We start from the raw sequence: 14,918 nt of genomic DNA, 5'->3' as shown, positions 1-14,918 counted from the left end.
TTTTTTTGTTCAATTTCAGTGGTGTTGTTTTGAGATTTGAACTGTGGCTACTTTGTTGTGTTTTGAGTTTGTTTATGAATGTATTAGAGTGATAGCTTCTCTTTATCTAAAAACCTAGTTGGGTTCTGAGGCTCCCAAGCAACTTGGAACCTCCATTTCTCAGCCCATCAATGGGCCTCATAACAACTTATTAGTATTACCACAACCTACTCAAGCAAGCCCCGGATATTTGAGTGGCTTGGGGCCCACTTAAGCTTGTGGCATGATTGGGTGCGGAATAATAATTCCTCATTTGGCGTGACATGTTGCTTGGCGTGCTTTAATTTTATCGTCCTTGAAGAGGGACGGTGCTTAGTTTAGCATGGGCTTGTATTTTATAATATTATTTCAATCTTTGGCATGACAAATTATTTATTTAGCATGACACGTAGACTATAACTTGTATATGACAAGCCTTCGTATACTCCGATATGTGACTTTTCTTAATACCGTATCGTATTGGACTGAAAACTTATTTGGGCCCAACCATGGACTTTTTTGGGCCTCAACAAATAGCACATGGGTTAAATGAGGTTAATGTGAACAATGGGTCTGAATTGGGTCTATACACAATTGGGTCTTAATTTATGTTACATATCTTTCTTAACCAAAATTACTATTTGTCCTTATTAAATAAATACATACATCTTCCTTATTAAATAAGAGTGGTGATTTCCCCACTCCTTAAATAAATGCACTTCCAAAAAATTTAAGGAGCTGGGACAAAAAATAATTTAGGGACCAAAGTGGGCCATAAAATTTAGGTGTTGAGAATAATTATCAAAATCTGAATAGAAGTGTCATTCTTTGGTTTCTTATTGAGAGTGATAGCCATACCTTCACTGCCAACCTCTAACGGGCCTCCACAATAAATTGATTGTCCCCATATTTTATCTCTGTATCCAAGTTGAGTTTAGAATTGAATTTCCTCTCAATCACTCCATTCTCTTTACAGGTAAAGATACAATTAGTATCTATATGATAAACACATAAAATTGAAAATACAAATATTTTGTTAAATAGACCGCCCGTCTTTCTAAAGGAGGCCCCCCTCATGCCTAACTAAAGTATTGCCCACTAAAGAGTAAATTTTGTTAGGCAATGGCCAATTGACCAATTGAAGAGCTACTGAACAATCAGTTGCCCAATTGAATGGATTTGGTATCCCTCAAGACAATCCATTGTCATATCTACTCGGGACAATCATATATCTCATGCCAAACTAAACTACTGCGAATTTAAAGTAAATTTTGTTATATGATGAGCAACTCCATGACATCAACAATTAAAAAATTATATTCCAATGTCACGCGGTGTATAAAATTTAAATTATTCAATACTCCAAAACCTTCCCTTTCAGACCTTCCTCTTAAGAAACCGCACAATCATATCCCTCATGCTAAACTAAACTATTGCCAAGTCAACTTTGTTATGCAATGAGCAGCTATATCAACGGTGAGAAAATTATATCCCCTACTTGAGATAGGCATAGCCGCATAGTCTAAGCTTGACTTTGTGTAGTTGTGCCAAAAATTATTTCCTTTTTTTGGGTGCAATATTGCATTGCTTAGAAAAAAAAAACCATAATTGATTGCCCTTAAGAAAGCGTACAATCATATCCCCCATGCTAAACTAAACTATTATCATGGGTGGAACCACTATGTGGACTCTGGTGGGCTGTGGCTCAGTGATGTTTTTGGTGGAAAAAAAATTCAAACCTATATAAGCTCTATCTTAACCTAAAAATAAATAAAAATACACAATTTCATATATTGGCAATACCAATAAGCATAGTCAGAGGTTTTTCACATTTGTATATGGTGTCAAAGACTGTCCCAACATCAATAACCCACAATAATAGTAAAGTCCTTAGTTCTAACTCTCCAATTTTATTTTATTTTCATTAATTAGTCTCCAAAAGAGAACCATTTTTCTAAAAGAAATTCTTCCTTTCACGAATAATAAGGCTCTAATTCCATTTTTTTCTTGTGTTTATAACTAGCGTGGTTTATACTAATGTATAATTTTATTTATATAGAGCCTATAGAAATTGTAAATTCAAAACCAATATCATTGGATTTTAAGCTAATAATTTTAGCTAACTCACCCAGATAAATTCATGATTCCCCCCTTTGACTATTACGAACCTAAAGAAAATTATATCACAATGTCACGTAATGTTACTATAAAATTGAATACTCCAAGAAGGCAATCACAACTTACACCAACACAGACAACTCTTCCACCATATCCCTCTCTCTGTCTCTCATGGGTTCCTTTGATGATGACTGTGCAGAGCAGCCCTTGTCTCCAACAGGCCGTCTCTACCTCCATCCCAAATGGAACCTAATAGTCCACTGCGCCATCGGCTTCAAGAACCCTATAGATTTAAACGCCATCAAGTACCGCCTCAAAACCTCCCTCCTTCTCTCCCATCCCAGATTCTCAAGCCTCGTGGTCCGCGACTCCCACGGCGTCGAGCACTGGCAAAAAGCAACCCACATTGACCTCGACCGCCACATCATCATCCTCCACAACCCCGTCTCAACCGTATCACAGCCTATTGACCATGATACCGCTGTCAACGACTACCTGGCTGACCTCTCCATCGGCCCTGGGCTAAGCACTGACAAACCCTTGTGGGAAGTGCACCTTCTCATGGCTCACAACTGCTGCGTGTTTCGACTCCACCATGCTTTGGGGGACGGGGTTTCGCTTATGTCTCTCTTCTTGGCCGATTGTAGGAGAGCCAACAACGAAGAAAAGCTCCCAACTTTGGCTTATGGGAAGACGAGGTGCAAGAACAGAGTGAATAGTAGTAGTGGAAAGGGTTGGTGGGTTTTGTTGATAGGGTTTTTGAGTATGGTGTGGTTCAACTTGGTGTTTGTGGTGGAGTTTGTGATGAGGAGCTTGTGGGTTTGTGACAGCAAAACAGAGATCAGTGGTGGCGATGGGGTTGAGCTGTGGCCCAGGAAGTTGGCCACTGCTCGGTTTAGGCTTCAGGACATGAAGCTCGTCAAGAAAGCTGTTCCAGATGCGGTAATTTGATTAATATATATATATATATATATATATATATATGTTGCTTCTAATTAATATTTTGTTTTGACTTTGCATGAGAAATCTTTTTATTTTTTATTTTTCAAAAAGGAGGTTTTAATTATAACTTTTCTCCCACCATGCAGACAATCAACGATGTTCTTTTTGGTGTGCTTTCATCAGGACTTTCAAGATATCTGGAACACCGAACACCAAATGGTAATTAAAAGAGCTTTTGATACTTTCCGTGCAAATCAAATATTAGGGGTGTATAAGATTCAATCCAATTCGTCCAAACTGATCAATTCAATTTTAATCGGTTTCGAAGATTTGGCTGATTGGATTGGATTCGTAATTTTCAAAACCGACTTGATTGAATCGGATGACGAATTTGTTTATTAGAATCCAATCAAGTCCAATCCGATCCAATCTAGTTAGTTTTATGCTTATTTTGCGATGGTAGGTATTTGTCATTGAAAAGGTTATGAATATTTTAAGTCATTTAATGGAGTTACTTATGTTTAATATATTATATAATCAAAACAATTTTATCTAATATTTCATTTATATATTTTACATTTGTGTCTATTAATATGTTTGATTATATTAAACATAAGGATAAATATTTAATATGTATCATTATTGTCTTTTTCTATTATCAAAACTGATAATCCAATTCAATCCAATCCAATATCAATTGGATCGGATCGAAAATATCACAATTCAATTTACATTGGATCATATGCGGATTAACTAAATTGTATTAATTTTGAACCCAAGTACACCCCTATCAAATATAAGTCACAATTATGAAGGTGTAGCAATTGAATACTAATTAGTCACAGTCTGACATATATATGCATAAATGCTTTCTCATTTTCTGTAAGTTAATTACCATAGCATGTCATATTTGTTTTTATGCGAGGTAACTAAATTTGTAACGGGTTGGAGTAGTGAAAAAATGATCACTTCTAAGATGAGATAGCTAAATTAACTAAACCCAATTATTTTTGTCATCATTCAGCTTTGCCTGAGGGGCTTCAAATTACAGGGCTAGCAATGGTAAATCTAAGAGAGCAACTTGGATTGCAGGTTTGTTGTAACTTGCAACCCTATGACTTGTTAATTAATTCTCTCTTTATTTTTCTCATGAAATGATCGAAATTAATTTCAACTCGTGGTGGTTGGATGGAACTGAAACGAAACTGATCAGGAACTATCCGATAGGATGAAAAGCAATTCACCAGGACTAAGTTGGGGTAACAAGATCGGCATGATTCTCCTACCTATTTATTATCATAAAAGCAACAGCCCTGATGATCCTCTGGCGTATCTGAAGAGAGCTAAGGTGATGATTGATAGGAGGAAACAATCTCTACAGGCTTATTTCTCATACAAAACTATACTTTCTACAATGCCCTACTTGGGAGCAAAGGTGATCAAATTCAGGATATAAAAAAAATGCATGCAGGTTAAGTTCACCTTCCAATTTGAATATTGAAATTTTTTACTTTTTTTACTGCATGCAGGTTACTGCCTGGCTTAATAACAATATCATTTGCAATACAAGCTTTACTATCTCAAATATTATTGGCCCAGAAGAGGAAATTACAGCCGCAGGCAACACAGTAACTTATCTGAGAGTGAATTCAACTACCCTTCCACATGTACTGCCCTCAAAACAAGATCATAAATGTATGTCTTTCTATATTTTATCATTTATGGTCTGAATGTTTTTGCTGATTGGTAAATGCAGGCGCTCACAATGCACATGGTGAGCTATGCTGGAAGAGTAGACATGCAAATTTCGGTGGCCAAAGATATCATCCCTGACCCGGCATTTCTCGCAAACTGCTTTGAGGAGGCCTTGCTTGATATGAAGGAAGCAGCTGCAGCTATCAATCGAACCTAGGAGGACCACTATACAACCATAAGTATTTAACCAAGAACCACAAGTAATGGATAATGAGTCACATCATGTATTTTAAAACCTTCATGCTCTTTTTACTTCATAACACTTGTATGAATAATTAATAAATGGCATGTCCACTCTATTAGAGGCGAGATACACAATTTTTCACATGAATGTGATCTTCCTACAGTCACTCGGTCTAGAGACTCATCAATTTTTTTAATAATAAATTGCAATTAATGAGACAATGATCAAGATGGGCATGCATATATAATCTATATAGACTGTAAAGAAAAGGGTGGTGATAATCTAAATTTTAATTCCCTTGTGATACAATAATTTTGCTTTCTATAAAGAAAGCAAAAACAACCCAATAACTCTTCCACCACGTATCAAAACCACGATCAATACAAAGCCAGCAAAGACCACAGAAACATGGAGAGCCACACGGGAGAGAGCAAGGAAACCAGAGCCAACGACCCTTCTTCTTCTTCTTCTTCTTCTTCTTCATCTCTCTGTCTTTCAATGGGTTTTCGTTTTCCTCATGAAATCAACAATCTGATCAGGAACCAACAGATTTGATGAAAAGCAACTCTGGATCGAGTTGGGGTAACAAATTCAGCGCGTTTCTCCTACCTATTTATTATAAAAAAAGTTCTGGAACTGAACCTCTGGAGTATTTGAGGAGAGCTAAGGTGATTGTGGACCGCAAGAAACAGTCTCTGGAGGCTCTTTTCTCTTACAAAATCGGGTGAGGATCATCAAAATGCAGTTTTCAAACAAGAAAAAAATACATTTACAATTTTTTTTCCATTGAACTGCAGATTTGTACATGGCTTCTTTACAGGATTGTCTGCAACACTAGCTTTGCTATCTCAGATATACTTGGCCCACAAGAAGAAATTGCAGTTGGAGGAAACCCTGTAACTTACCTCAGAGTGAATACATCTAGCCTGCCCCATGTATACCTCAAATATTCACTTTAAAGTTTCCAAATTGTCGATTTAGGGTATGAAGGTTTTTGCTGATTCGTACATGCAGGCCCTTACAATGCATATGGTGAGCTATGTGGAAAGAGCAGACATGCAAATTTCGGTTGCCAAAGATATCATTCCTGACCCGGAATTTCTTGCAAAGTGCTTTGAGGAGGCCTTGGTTGATATGAAGGAAGCAGCCCATTGTGAAACAAATGATTGATTTTTTTTTTTTTTTTTTGGGAGAAGAAACAAATAGGAAAAAAAAACACCAAGCACTCATTTTTCATAAATATTATTTTTGTTACAAAAGTTAACTTATTTTGTACAAGTCACGATTTATTTATTCAATATTCATGCATTGTTTAAGTACTTTCACGGTTTCTCTCATAGGCGATAGTGATTTGTTCTGATTTTCCTCAAACCATCATCGGCGATTGCGTCTCAACGTTGGATCTCTACCTGCGTTTTGACGTCGGATCTCTACCACCATCTTTTTTGCGATTTCTTTATGTTCGGAATAAGTCACAGAGACTCTATAGATTCTCTGTGAGTTTTCACCTCTCCTTTTGTGAGAGCTTTTCACTTCTCCTTTGTGAGAGCTTTTTCTCTCCTATGTGAGAGTTTTATTTGTATTGTTATGGCTTGGTTTTTTCAAGCTTTGTCTATTTTTGATTATTCTGAGTTTGCAATCTTAGTTGGGATGCCTATGCTAGAGTTTATTCGATCCTGCGTGATCGTTAGTGGAGGCGCACCAGATTGTCTTAATTTTGTTGTTCGACCGCTCCGTTATTGTAATCGCCTTTGTGGCTAGTTCGTTTTGGCCCCTTAGTGGCTAATGATTTTTTTGGCTGAATTATGAATGCAATCCTAAAATTTCTCAACCAAAAAAAAAAAAAAAGTACTTTCACGGAAGGAATAACTGCCATTTAAGACAAGAGTGCTTGATAGAGTAAAAAACAAGCTATAGATTGACGACGTGAAAAATACAATAACGGTAAATGAATATTAAAAAAAATAAAATTGGATACAAATGATAATTTATTTTAATATAATTTAAACTAGGAAAAGGGAAATTTGAACTTGAGTGCACGATTTACACCCTAAAATGTTAGATGTCAAAAACTCAAGATTTATGAGAATAGGTGTTAGACAACAACTAAGCTTAAGCTGATGTAGATCAAGTTGACATTTTTCCTACGTGCAACATGTATTCTGTACATGGAGAGACAGACATAATGCATCATGAATGTGTATGAAGCTAACAAAACTTAAATTAAAACCTAGAGATGTGCATGGTTTCGTTCGATCCACCTCCACCCCTCACTTGTTTACTAAACCATCACCATTGTGCCAAACCAAGCTTATCGGTGTCAGTTTGGTGCCTTCAGTCTTAAGGACAAGGAAATTAAGTGGGTCGTATCTGAAAAAAAACTGGGCGACTGAGGCCATCTCTAGTCATAAGGCTAAATATAGTGTAGGGCTAAAAATTTAGTCCTCCAAAATATTAATTTTTTTAAGAATAGTGTAGGGCTAAATTTTTCCATCTCCTGCCATGCATGGCTATATTTTAGGGCCCTTCATATTTTATTATTTTGAGAAAAACTATAGTATAATACTCATATATTCCATAACTATGTATTGTTTAATTTAACTAAACAATGATTTAGAGATATTATTTTTTAATTTATATATATTTTTAAACAAAATGACGTTAAAATATTTAAAAAGGTTTTAAGTAAATAAATAAATAGTAACTTTTCAATCAATGATTCTTACCTCCAACGATCAGAAACCAATTATATATTGGGGCAAATCCATGGCACCATATTTTTGACACAAATTTTGACACAACCTTGGATTAGCCACTATCAATGGATGTGATTAAACAAATTAATTATTTTATTCTTTAAATAAGCAATTATAGAAAATAAATTGTAATTGACTTTTGTATTTCCTCTCTCTTCATTTAATTAAGTTTTGATGGCTTATTGACACAATGCGCTTCTTCTTCTTCTCTTCTTCGTGCCTTCTCGTTAACACCACCTCCCTTGTTCTTCTTCTTGGTTTTTCAGTAATCCTGAAATCACAAACTAGCCATCCAATTTCAGCAAACCATTCCATCTAAATCACAAACTAGCAATTAATCATTAGAGTTAATATTTATAATGATAAATCATTGTTTTAATAATCTACACAACAAGTTGGAGAGTAGATCACATTAATCTAGCCAATTTGTGGGCGTTGGAGAGAAACTGGGTCTTTGTTTCTGTTCAATCAAAATTAAGTAAATTTAGGTTTTAACCACAAAAAAACTTTCACTTTTGGAAAAAGCCAAAACTTTTTCAAAAAAGACAGAAAAACCTCTCAACTTTCAAATTAAAGACATGCAAATGTAAAGGATTTATTAGGAAATCCAAAAATAAATAAGGGCAATTTTGTCCGTTTTGGCTTCTTTTCAAAAATTTCTCTCTCCTTTGGGTTTTTCCAAAGTCTCCCTCAAAATTACTTCAGAGTTAGGGAAGTAACGTGCCTTAGTTTTCATTCTATTTATTTCCTATTTGGCTCTTGCTCTTCATCCCTCTACATCTATGTGTCTCTCTCTTCTTCTCCGTTCATTCATTGCCGCTCTGCATCTTACAATTTCCTACCAATAATTATTACATTTTCTTAAAATAATGTTATATTTTAATCTATAGTATCGTACAATCTAGTTTCTTCTTCTTAATATTTTATTTGTATCACATAATAAAAAAAAAATTCAATAAATATTGGTTATGAAGATGTTGAATATTATGTTAAAGCTAAAACATAGCATAGCATATGAGAAACTCGAAGAAAATCCAAATTAGTAGAGGAAATATGGAAGATTTCTTTGTTCCAAAAGACCATATAGAAGATATAGCTAATGATGTTCTCCATAACATAAAGCAGATGCTACTGATGGTCATATTGATTGCCCATTGGCTACAAAACTTACTTTTTTGTTTGTTTCAGTGTCTAGATGAGGTGCAATCGTAAATTATTGTTGAGAGGTCTTTCAAGAACAACAACGTAGCTCTTGACCCTATAGTTCACGAGTATTTTCATGCGGTTAGTATCTCACTCATATTGTCTGATTGATACGTATGTTGAATGCTATAGTTCTTATGTTCAACGTACCTGGTGTCAAATTTTTAGCTAACAAAAGCACACACATAAAAGAAAGTGGTGGACGAGTTGAGTGTAAATGTCAAATTTTTGCTGCTTGCAGAAAGTGGACATGTTTTGATCAAACAGAAAAGAAATTGGACATTTACTTTGTTGCATTTAGTGTTAGTGTATCATTCTCAGTTTTTTCTTCTGTTTTTCCCACTTCCCTTCCCTCGTATGCAGGTATGTATTGACTATTACATTGAGCGACAGTACCTGCTGAAATGTACCAGGAGAATTCTCGCACATGCTTGTAAGTCAATCATGAGTCCCTCCTTCCTTCTGTTGGCATCATGTTTTTTTCGCTAAGGCTGAACTTCAACAACGTTTGAGAATTGATCATTAATGCAGTCACAGTGTCTATAGGAAGTGTCTCTGGAGAAGGTAATGCTATGGAGGAGGAGGCGCTAAAGTTGATTTCTGATGGATTGGAGAGGAAGCTGTTATCCGTGCTGCAAGACCATTTATCCTCTAATCACCCTGAAAAAATGGTATGTTCAAATGCCAATTAGGCTTAATAATTACCCCTTTAAGTTTATAGATCCTTGCTCCGTAGTGGATCAATTAGGTTATTTTTGTCCTCTTCATGCGTCCTTTTGCATTCTTATGGGTTGTGCCGTGCTACATCTCACTGCATGCTTGACCATCTTTGACTACAATGTGGATACTGGGGTATTGGAAGCTGACGTAAAACTCTTTAGTATATTATATCATTTACCAGGTTGCATATTTATATTTGATAGTGTGTTGAAGGAGGTTATGTTAAGTAAAATTGAGGTAGTAGTGGCCTAGTGAGAGTGGTTGCTATAACAACTGCTGGAGGAAGTTTTAAACCAGTTATTGACAAATAACAAGTCCCTGCGGCTGTGCGATGTGCAATAGCGTAAGAAACATGTATTAGGGTGTGGAATATCTATTTGTGTCCATTGTTAAAATTTGCCATGGTTATATATCCTTACCTCCGTCATCTTTATTTGCCCTTTTCTGCTGTTCCTTAGGGAAGGCAAATGCGTTTTTACTTTGGCTGATGTCCGAGAGATGGAGCAATAATTTCAACTTTCAATGTTTTTGAAACAAAAGAAGCAGGCCCATTAATTCGAGCATGGGCTGTGTTTCTTTGTCTGATTTCATCGCTTTCAGGCAAAGAAGAAAACAATGTAGTAATGGTAGGTGGTTCCGTGCAGATGTTGTCTCCCATCCAGGCTGTATATGAATGATACGAATGATTATATCTTAAACTTGAGGTGGCTAGTCTAAATTCATTCTGTTGACACAAATGCACACACATACAAGTACTTAATTATTAAATATGGTATATATTAATTTATGTTCCTTGGAGAATGACTAGATTTTATTCCTTGGACAATAAGTACGCATGTTCTCTTTTAGTTGTTTAATAGGTTATTAGACCAATAAGAAGCTAGTAGCAACCAACTTCTAGTATAAATAGGCCCCTCGATTGCATCTTGTGAAAACACACAAACGTTGTGTATTATTTGAGGTTGCACACTGCATGCATCGCATGCAAAGTAAATGCATAATTATATCATGTCATGTAAATTAGTTGGAGTTGTTGGGTGGAGAAAATAATGATGGAAAAGAGGGTAATGGAAATAGTCTTTTGTGTAGTTGAGTCTAACTCTTGGCAGGTACCAGGTCTCAGGGATCCCACAGTTCACATAGTTTTTATTGGGTGATTCAGGACTGGCGATAGGGAGTTAGACAAAATGACTAACAAAATGGGAATTATGGGATGATTGAGATGGGTGTTAGTTCATATAAATGGGCATTCAGGACCAAGTGGTATAAACATGGTATGAGACGTGTAGCTCTACTTCTCCAGTTATATGAATTAATGGGAGTAGATGAAGAGCATTCATGGATTAATATTATTAATGTGATATTTAGCTATGTGATTGCATGAAACTTAATTTAGTTATATCAATCTACTGTGGTAAGGTCTCATGTCCCTACTGAGCAGTGGTTGCTTACCCCTCACCTGTTTAATTTTTCAGATAAATTAGTGGGCAAGAAAAGGACTAAACCAATTGAAGATGAATTATATGAGAGTCATAGAGCTTTATTTATTAATTGTAAAGTTGTAAAATTTTGGAGTTATTTTTATAAGAGAAGTTTATTTTAAACCCTGTTTCGGCTTTCTTTTTATTTTATTTTACTTTTTATTTTCTCAAGCACTAGGCATGAGGTTTCCACCGACCCCGGGGTCCGGGGAGTGACACCATCATATTTTATTATTTTGAGAAAAACTATGATACAACACTCATATATTCCACAAATATGTATTGTTTAATTTAATTAAACTGGGATTTGAAGACAATATTTTGTAATTTATATATTATTTTAGGGCTATATTTGGTTTATCTATATATATAAAGCAAAAAGCAGAAAATTGTGAAACATTCAAAATACTATAAAATATCCTTGGTTAATGCAAATATTAAGAAGTGAAATTATTAATTAAATGAGGATAATATGGTAAATTCAAATTTTTTCATATTAAAAAAATTAAAATTAAATAATATATCATATTTTTATGAAACACAACTACCCATTATCTTTCTTAATTTTAAAAATAAAATAAAAATAAAAATAAAAACTAACGCAAGCGCCAAAGGGCTAGTGACCCATAATTGGAGGGCAAGAGACAAGAGCATGAGCCATCTTTTTCATACACTATAGACTAGTCATGTATTACGGTTCCCCTGCTGTTAAAAAACTGCATTTATGTCGGCTTGTAAATGTTTGGTGAGGTGTCAGAAAACTATTAGTCTGCATTCCCACGTCATCTGTACTACAGAACTAGTGTATAATTTCTCCTGACGTATATGCACTGGTCCGCTCATGTGGATGTAAACAAAATGTTGAGACCACTAGCGTCAAAAAATCAAGTTCTCTAAAAATAAGCTTTTAGAAAATGTTGAAAAAAATAAAATGTGTCCGTCTAATAAAAATATCAGTGATTCGAAGAATTTTAATCCAAAAATTCCAATCATCACAAGGGTTCATGATACTTGGAAGAGGAATCAATAAAGATAAAAAAAAACCAAGAGTAAAACAGAGATGAACTTACCGTTCCCGACGTTGGGGATAAATCCGGTCACAGTTCTCTTCACTGGCAGTGGCAACTGGCAAATTAGGGAGAAGAAGGTAAGTGACGAGGTAGGGAAAGGACCAGTTCATCCGGTTTTCCACAAATGTGGTCCACATAGATGGTCGCCGTTCCGTACCCTTGTCTGTAAATTAGAGAGAAGACCAGCAAATGAGTGGGTAATTAATTCCTGTACGAGGACTAAGAGTGAAGTTCGAGAGTTCAAACGTTAATTACATGAAATTTAAAATTAAGAGGGAAATTCCAATGCTGCGGCTTATAAAACTAAGAAGGGTTATTGTAGGTCAATTTTTCATAAAGACATTATCCATGGCAATCACGACGCTGGTATTCTATTCCCGCATTAAGTATACAATTTCACCCTCCAATTTTCTTACTTCTCTTATTGCCATTAATGAGACAATGATCAAGATGAGCATGCATATATAATCTATACAGACTGTAAGGAAAAGGGTGGTGATAATCTTAATTTTAATTCCCTTTTGATATAATAATTTTGCTTTCTATAAAGACAGCAAAAACAACAAGTAGAAAGCCAGCAAAGACCATAGAAACACGGAGAGCCACATGGGAGAGAGAAAGGAAACCAGAGCCAACGACCCTTCTTTTTCTTCTTCATCTCTTTGCATGGGTTCGTCGGCAGCTGACAAGTTCTCCGACGAGCCCATAACCCCAATTGGTGGCTTCTTCCTCCAACCCCGAATGGAACAAATAATCCACTGCACCATGGGCTTCAAAAACCCCATTGACATCGCCGCCATTAAATCCCACCTCAAAACTTTCCTCCTTTCCCACCCCAGATTCTCTAGCCTCATGGTCCGCGGCCCCCGAGGCCTCAAGCAATGGCACGGTACCTCCCACGTCGACCTCGACCGCCACATTATCGTCGTCCCCAACACCATCACAACCGCATCAAACTTTGACCACGAGGCCGCGGTCAACGCCTACTTGACCGACTTCTACACCAGCTCTGGCCTCAGCGCCGACAAACCTCTGTGGGAATTTCATCTCCTCATGGCCCACAACTGCGGTGTCTTCCGCATCCACCACGCTCTGGGAGATGGGGCTTCGCTCATGTCTCTGCTCTCGGCGAGTTTCGGGGGAGCTGAAGAGGAAGAAAAGCTTCCGGATTTGGGCTCTGCCGGGAAGAAGAGAAACAGAGTGAATGGTGAAAAGGGCTGGTGGGTTTTGTTGATTGGGTTTGTGGGTATGGTTTGGTTCACCTTGATTTTTACGGTGGAGTTTGTGTTGAGGTTGTTGTGGGATTGTGACAGAAAAACAGAGATAAGTGGCGGCGACGGAGTTGAGCTCTGGCCTAGGAGGCTGGCCACCGCTCGGTTTAAGCTTCAGGACATGAAGCTCGTCAAGAATGCTGTTCCAAATGCGGTAGTTGATTTGCTAATTCTTCTGTTTTTCTTGTATATTGGGTTTGGTTGGTTCCTTTTCTGGAGTTGTTCAGATAAAAAAGATCCCTGTTTTTTTTTCCTTCAAATTATTTTTCTTTAGAAAAAAGAAAAGTGTTTTGACTGAAAATTCTATGCCACAATGCTGCAGACCATCAATGATGTCCTTGTGGGGGTTGTTTCAGCAGGGCTATCAAGATACCTAGATCAACGAACACCAAATGGTAATTAGAAATTGCTGATGTGCACTTTTACTTCCCATTTGAAACAGATATCAATGGCATTCAATCACCATAACCAAAAGTTAGCTAAACCCAGTTGTTCTTCTCTCCAGGTTTGCCCGAGGGGCTTCGAATTACAGGGATGGCTATGGTAAATTTAAGAGAGCAACATAGATTGCAGGTCTGCTCTAAATTCTAAACTTGCATAATTTTGTTTGTGCTACGTATTTCAATGGGTTGTTTTTGTTTTCCTTATGAAATGAACAATCTGATCAGGAACAATCAGATTTGATGAAAAGCAACTCTGGATTGAGTTGGCGTAACAAATTCGGCACGGTTCTCCTACCTATTTATTATCAAAAAAGCTCAGGAACTGATCCTCTGGGGTATTTGAAGAGAGCTAAGGTGACTATGGACCGCAAGAAACAGTCTCTGGAGGCTTTTTTATCATACAAAATTGGGTGTATTTTAATGACCTATTTGGGAGCAGAGGTGAGGATCATCAAAATGCAGTTTTCAAACAAGAAAAGAATACATTTACAAATTTTTTTTCCATTGAACTGCAGATTGCTACATGGCTTCTTTACAGGGCTGTCAGCAACACTAACTTTGTTATCTCAAATATGCTTGGCCCACAAGAAGAAATTGCAGTTGGAGGAAACCCTGTAACTTACCTCAGAGTGAATACATCTAGCGTGCCCCAGGTATATATCTCAAATATTCACTTTAAAGTTTCTAAATTGTCAATTTAGGGTATGAAGGTTTTTGCTGATTTGTACTTGCAGGCGCTTACAATGCATATGGTGAGCTATGCGGAAAGAGCAGACATGCAAATTTCGGTTGCCAAAGATATAATTCCTGACCCGGAATTTCTTGCAAAGTGCTTTGAGGAGGCCTTGGTTGATATGAAGGAAGCAGCCCATTGAGAATCAAATGATTGATCTGTTAGAAAATTATAATATTTATATTTAGTTTTTTAATAATTGAGTGGAAATTAAATTGTGGAAT

At 36.5% G+C, this 14,918-nt stretch overlaps 2 protein-coding genes across 2 annotated transcripts; both read left to right on the top strand.

The window, feature by feature from the left end:
- Window positions 1–2,302: 2,302 nt before the first annotated feature.
- LOC148916231 (wax ester synthase/diacylglycerol acyltransferase 5-like) lies at window positions 2,303–4,998 on the top strand. Its single transcript, XM_089054036.1, has 6 exons — window positions 2,303–3,078; window positions 3,225–3,297; window positions 4,103–4,170; window positions 4,292–4,513; window positions 4,608–4,745; window positions 4,835–4,998. Exons 1-6 carry the CDS (start codon window positions 2,308–2,310, stop codon window positions 4,988–4,990), a joined length of 1,428 nt encoding a protein of 475 aa, XP_088910162.1. The 5' UTR covers window positions 2,303–2,307; the 3' UTR covers window positions 4,991–4,998.
- A 7,813-nt stretch (window positions 4,999–12,811) lies between these two features.
- LOC103335248 (wax ester synthase/diacylglycerol acyltransferase 5-like) lies at window positions 12,812–14,918 on the top strand. The gene is made up of 6 exons (XM_008238257.2): window positions 12,812–13,672; window positions 13,841–13,913; window positions 14,024–14,091; window positions 14,187–14,402; window positions 14,477–14,614; window positions 14,696–14,918. Exons 1-6 carry the CDS (start codon window positions 12,854–12,856, stop codon window positions 14,834–14,836), a joined length of 1,455 nt encoding a protein of 484 aa, XP_008236479.2. The 5' UTR covers window positions 12,812–12,853; the 3' UTR covers window positions 14,837–14,918.

This window comes from Prunus mume, linkage group LG6 (assembly GCF_029339155.1).
Source record: "Prunus mume cultivar Tortuosa linkage group LG6, ASM2933915v1, whole genome shotgun sequence".
In the NCBI taxonomy this organism is placed as follows: domain Eukaryota; kingdom Viridiplantae; phylum Streptophyta; class Magnoliopsida; order Rosales; family Rosaceae; genus Prunus; species Prunus mume.
Note: the sequence above shows the minus strand (reverse complement) of the source record. Positions and strands in the feature narration are given on the sequence as shown.